Source organism: Pristiophorus japonicus, chromosome 9 (assembly GCF_044704955.1).
Source record: "Pristiophorus japonicus isolate sPriJap1 chromosome 9, sPriJap1.hap1, whole genome shotgun sequence".
Lineage (NCBI taxonomy): Eukaryota > Metazoa > Chordata > Chondrichthyes > Pristiophoridae > Pristiophorus > Pristiophorus japonicus.
The window spans coordinates 198,085,070-198,091,731 of NC_091985.1; the positions used below are offsets into that span (position 1 = coordinate 198,085,070).

Consider the following 6,662-nt stretch of genomic DNA (forward strand, 5'->3'; position numbering starts at 1 on the left):
AGTACTGCCCCTCCGACAGTGCGGCGCTCCCTCAGTACTGCCCCTCCGACAGTGCGGCGCTCCCTCAGTACTGCCCCTCCGACAGTGCGGCGCTCCCTCAGTACTGCCCCTCCGACAGTGCGGCGCTCCCTCAGTACTGCCCCTGCGACGCTCCCTCAGTACAGCCCCTGCGACGCTCCCTCAGTACTGCCCCTGCGACGCTCCCTCAGTACTGCCCCTGCGACGCTCCCTCAGTACTGCCCCTGCGACACTCCCTCAGTACTGCCCCACCGACAGTGCGGCGCTCCCTCAGTACTGCCCCTCCCACAGTGCGGCGCTCCCTCAGTACTGCCCCTCCCACAGTGCGGCGCTCCCTCAGTACTGCCCCTCCGACAGTGCGGCGCTCCCTCAGTACTGCCCCTCCGACAGTGCGGCGCTCCCTCAGTACTGCCCCTCCGACAGTGCGGCGCTCCCTCAGTACTGCCCCTCCGACAGTGCGGCGCTCCCTCAGTACTGCCCCTCCGACAGTGCGGCGCTCCCTCAGTACTGCCCCTCCGACAGTGCGGCGCTCCCTCAGTACTGCCCCTCCGACAGTGCGGCGCTCCCTCAGTACTGCCCGTGCGGCGCTCCCTCAGTACTGCCCCTGCGGCGCTCCCTCAGTACTGCCCCTGCGGCGCTCCCTCAGTACTGCCCCTGCGACGCTCCCTCAGTACTGCCCCTGCGACGCTCCCTCAGTACTGCCCCTGCGACGCTCCCTCAGTACTGCCCCTGCGACGCTCCCTCAGTACTGCCCCTGCGACGCTCCCTCAGTACTGCCCCTGCGACGCTCCCTCAGTACTGCCCCTGCGACGCTCCCTCAGTACTGCCCCTGCGACGCTCCCTCAGTACTGCCCCTGCGACGCTCCCTCAGTACTGCCCCTGCGACGCTCCCTCAGTACTGCCCCTGCGACGCTCCCTCAGTACTGCCCCTGCGACGCTCCCTCAGTACTGCCCCTGCCACGCTCCCTCAGTACTGCCCCTGCGACGCTCCCTCAGTACTGCCCCTGCGACGCTTCCCTCAGTACTGCCCCTGCGACGCTCCCTCAGTACTGCCCCTGCGACGCTCCCTCAGTACTGCCCCTGCGACGCTCCCTCAGTACTGCCCTGCGACGCTCCCTCAGTACTGCCCCTGCGACGCTCCCTCAGTACTGCCCCTGCGACGCTCCCTCAGTACTGCCCCTGCGACGCTCCCTCAGTACTGCCCCTGCGACGCTCCCTCAGTACTGCCCCTGCGACGCTCCCTCAGTACTGCCCCTGCGACGCTCCCTCAGTACTGCCCCTGCGACGCTCCCTCAGTACTGCCCCTGCGCGCTCCCTCAGTACTGCCCCTGCGCCGCTCCCTCAGTACTGCCCCTGCGACGCTCCCTCAGTACTGCCCCTGCGACGCCCCCTCAGTACTGCCCCTGCGACGCTCCCTCAGTACTGCCCCTGCGACGCTCCCTCAGTACTGCCCCTGCGACGCTCCCTCAGTACTGCCCCTGCGACGCTCCCTCAGTACTGCCCCTGCGACGCTCCCTCAGTACTGCCCCTGCGACGCTCCCTCAGTACTGCCCCTGCGACGCTCCCTCAGTACTGCCCCTGCGACGCTCCCTCAGTACTGCCCCTGCGACGCTCCCTCAGTACTGCCCCTGCGACGCTCCCTCAGTACTGCCCCTGCGACGCTCCCTCAGTACTGCCCCTGCGACGCTCCCTCAGTACTGCCCCTGCGACGCTCCCTCAGTACTGCCCCTGCGACGCTCCCTCAGTACTGCCCCTGCGACGCTCCCTCAGTACTGCCCCTGCGACGCTCCCTCAGTACTGCCCCTGCGACGCTCCCTCAGTACTGCCCCTGCGACGCTCCCTCAGTACTGCCCCTGCGACGCTCCCTCAGTACTGCCCCTGCGACGCTCCCTCAGTACTGCCCCTGCGACGCTCCCTCAGTACTGCCCCTGCGACGCTCCCTCAGTACTGCCCCTGCGACGCTCCCTCAGTACTGCCCCTGCGACGCTCCCTCAGTACTGCCCCTGCGACGCTCCCTCAGTACTGCCCCTGCGACGCTCCCTCAGTACTGCCCCTGCGACGCTCCCTCAGTACTGCCCCTGCGACGCTCCCTCAGTACTGCCCCTGCGACGCTCCTCAGTACTGCCCCTGCACGCTCCCTCAGTACTGCCCCTGCGACGCTCCCTCAGTACTGCCCCTGCGACGCTCCCTCAGTACTGCCCCTGCGACGCTCCCTCAGTACTGCCCCTGCGACGCTCCCTCAGTACTGCCCCTGCGACGCTCCCTCAGTACTGCCCCTGCGACACTCCCTCAGTACTGCCCCTGCGACACTCCCTCAGTACTGCCCCTGCGACACTCCCTCAGTACTGCCCCTGCGACACTCCCTCAGTACTGCCCCTGCGACACTCCCTCAGTACTGCCCCTGCCGACACTCCCTCAGTACTGCCCCTGCGACACTCCCTCAGTACTGCCCCTGCGACACTCCCTCAGTACTGCCCCTGCGACACTCCCTCAGTACTGCCCCTGCGACACTCCCTCAGTACTGCCCCTGCGACACTCCCTCAGTACTGCCCCTGCGACACTCCCTCAGTACTGCCCCTGCGACACTCCCTCAGTACTGCCCCTGCGACACTCCCTCAGTACTGCCCCTGCGACACTCCCTCAGTACTGCCCTGCGACACTCCCTCAGTACTGCCCCTGCGACACTCCCTCAGTACTGCCCCTGCGACAGTGCGGCGCTCCCTCAGTACTGCCCCTCCGACAGTGCGGCGCTCCCTCAGTACTGCCCCTCCAACAGTGCGGCGCTCCCTCAGTACTGCCCCTCCGACAGTGCGGCGCTCCCTCAGTACTGCCCCTCCGACAGTGCGGCGCTCCCTCAGTACTGCCCCTCCCGACAGTGCGGCGCTCCCTCAGTACTGCCCCTCCGACAGTGCGGCGCTCCCTCAGTACTGCCCCTCCGACAGTGCGGGCCCCTCCCACAGTGCGGCGCTCCCTCAGTACTGCCCCTCCCACAGTGCGGCGCTCCCTCAGTACTGCCCCTCCCACAGTGCGCCGCTCCCTCAGTACTGCCCCTCCCACAGTGCGGCGCTCCCTCAGTACTGCCCCTCCCACAGTGCGGCGCTCCCTCACTACTGCCCCTCCCACAGTGCGGCGCTCCCTCAGTACTGCCCCTCCCACAGTGCGGCGCTCCCTCAGTACTGCCCTTCCGACAGTGCGGCGCTCCCTCAGTGCTGCCCCTCCGACAGTGCGGCGCTCCCTCAGTACTGCCCCTCCGACAGTGCGGCGCTCCCTCAGTACTGCCCCTCCGACAGTGCGGCGCTCCCTCAGTACTGCCCCTCCGACAGTGCGGCGCTCCCTCAGTACTGCCCCTCCGACAGTGCGGCGCTCCCTCAGTACTGCCCCTCCGACAGTGCGGCGCTCCCTCAGTACTGCCCCTCCGACAGTGCGGCGCTCCCTCAGTACTGCCCCTCCGACAGTGCGGGCGCTCCCTCAGTACTGCCCCTCCGACAGTGCGGCGCTCCCTCAGTACTGCCCCTCCGACAGTGCGGCGCTCCCTCAGTACTGCCCCTCCGACAGTGCGGCGCTCCCTCAGTACTGCCCCTCCGACAGTGCGGCGCTCCCTCACCTGGTCAATCCATAGCTTGCCCACGATGATGTTGTGTACTGTGGTGGTGACTTTCTTCCACGTGTAGTGGTTGCCACTTTGATGGAAGGTGCAGTGGATGGAGCCTGCAGCAGAGAAGACACACGCATCAGAAACCTAACACCTGACACATTGCATGCTCGAAGAGCACTGTCTGTAGGCTGTGGACATGTGGCCGGGGGGGGGGGGGGGTATTGTGATTTTGTTACCCACAGTTCTGGCCTGTGTGTGACCCCAATCCTTACCCAGTCTGGGCCTGTGTGTGACCCCAGTCTGGGCCTGTGAGAGACTCCAGACCTTACCCAGTCTGGGCCTTTGTGTGACCCCAGTCCTTACCCAGTCTGGGCCTGTGTGGTGAGACTCCAACCCTTACCCAGTCAGACCCAATAAATGCCAGCCTTGCCAGCAAAACCCCCCGACCCGAGAATTACTACAATTAACTATGTATATATATTTTTTTTTAAATGAGGCAACACACATCCACACACACCCGTCCGCACACCATACCTACAATCACCCAGGACCGATCACACACAACCCCCCCACCCACACAACACACACACCTCCCCCACCCCCACCACCGTCACACCCCACCCCCCACCTCACACATCCACCGCACACACACACCCACCCCACCCACCGTCCACACACACCCACCCCACCCACACCCCACCTACCGCACACACACACCCCCCCCCCACCCACCGTCACACACACACCCACCCCCCACCCACCGTCACACACACACCCACCCCCACCCACCGTCACACACACACCCACCCCCCACCCACCGTCACACACACACCCACCCCCCACCCACCATCACACTCACCCCCCACCATCACACACACACCCACCCCCCCACCATCACACACAACCCCCTACCCACCGTCACACACACCCCACCCCCCACCCACCATCACACACACACTCACCCCCCCACCATCACACACACACCCACCCCCCACCATCACACACAACCCCCCTACCCACCGTCACACACACACCCACCCCCCACCCACCATCACACACACACTCACCCCCCCACCATCACACACACACCCACCCCCCCACCATCACACACAACCCCCCTACCCACCGTCACACACACACTCACCCCCCCCCACCCATCACACACACACCCCCCCCCCCCTCCCACCATCACACACACACCCACCCCCCCCCCCACCCACCCCCCACCATCACACACACACCCCACCCCCCCACACCCCACCATCACACACACCCACCCCCCCCACCCCCACCATCACACACACACCACCCCCACCCACACCCCACCATCACACACACACCCACCCCCCACCCACACCCCACCATCACACACACACCACCCCCCACCCACCATCACACACACACACCACCCCCCCCACCCACACACACACACACACACACCACCCCCCACCCACCATCACACACACACACACCACCCCCCACCCACCATCACACACACACACCACCCCCCACCCACCATCACACACACACACCACCCCCCACCCACCATCACACACACACACCACCCCCCACCCACCATCACACACACACACACACCCCTGCCCCACCCACCATCACACACCCCCGCCCCGCCCAATCTCACACACACACCCCCCCCGCCCAATCACACACACACACACACCCCTGCCCCACCCACCATCACACAAACCCCCCCCGCCCAATCACACACACACACACACACTAACGGGATGGCCCACAGTTGGTGAGCGGTGGACACACTTACCCAGGGGCATGATGGACAGGTATTTCCCTCGGAACTTGCTGGCGATGGCTATCTCCTGACGAAGTGTCCAGCCGTTCCTGGACTCGGCGTGATGGGCAGCGGCAGGAGGATGGTGACTGACCTGAGTGGTGGGGAGAGGGAGGGGGAGTTCAAAGCCACAAACCATTAAAAACCTTACACCCTTCCCCCGAACGCCCCGATCAGTGCTTCCTCCTGGTGACGGATCAAAACCGTACATAACAGGGTGCCCCGTGGGCCTCAGTGACAGCTGGTTTATCTTCCCCGCCCCCCAGATCTCCATAACCGTCCCATGCAGGGAACAAAACCAGAGGTACTCCAGTTTTGATCAGTGTTCGCTCGCTGACCTACTCCCGCTCCCACAATGCCTCAATTTTAAAACTCTCAGCCTTTCCGGAGGAGCACACAGGATATACGGCACAGAAACAGGCCATTCAGCCCAAGCCGGCGTTTATGCTCCATTCGAGCCTCCTCCAGTCTTTCCTCCTCTAAATCTATCAGCATAACCCTCTATTCCCTTCTCCCTCATACGCTTGTCCAGCCTCCCCTTAAATGCATCGATACTATTCGCCTCAACCACTCCCTGTGACAGCGAGTTCCACATTCTCACCACTCTCCGGGTAAAGAAGTTTCTTCTGAATTCCCGATTGGATTGCTTGGTGACTATCTTATATTGATGGCCTCTAGTTATGCTCTTCCCCACTCTCTGTATCCACTCTATCAAAACCTATCATTTTGAAGACCTCTAGTAGGTCACTCCCTCAGTCTTTTTTCCAACAGTAAAGAGACCCAGCCCTGTTCATCCTTTCCCGCTATGTATACCCTCGGATTTCTGGTAACATCCTTGTAAATCGTCTCTGTAACCTCTCCACTGTCTCTATATCCGATTCATAATATGGCAACCAGAACTGTACGCAGCACTCAGTGCGGTCTAACCAAGGTTCGATACAGGTTTAGCATAACTTCCTGACTCTTGAATTCTATACAGTGTTTTCAAATCCTTCCATGGCCCTCGCCCTTCCCTATATCGGTCACCACCTCCAGGCCTACAACCCGCCAAGATCTCTGCGCTCCTGTAATCCTGGCCTCCTGCGCATCTTCCAATGTCCATCTCTCCAACATTGGCGGTCATGCCTTCATGTGCATCGGCCCCAAGCGTCGGAACTCCCCTCCGTCTCTCAATCCTCCTCCTCAATACCTACACCTCTTTGACCAAGCTTTGTGTGTCACCTATTCTAATGTCTCCTT

The 6,662-nt window shown here is 63.2% G+C and overlaps 1 protein-coding gene across 1 annotated transcript in view; it reads right to left on the reverse strand.

Annotated features, from left to right (window-relative positions):
* Positions 1-6,662, reverse strand: part of LOC139274042 (oxysterol-binding protein 1-like) — a 93,564-nt gene that overhangs the window by 21,315 nt on the left and 65,587 nt on the right. Inside the window, exons 6-7 of the mRNA XM_070891096.1 lie at positions 5,397-5,517; positions 3,623-3,726 (exon numbers count right to left, since the gene is read on the reverse strand). Of these exons, the coding sequence (XP_070747197.1) occupies positions 3,623-3,726; positions 5,397-5,517 (225 nt within the window). The remainder of the gene's footprint in view (positions 1-3,622; positions 3,727-5,396; positions 5,518-6,662) is intronic.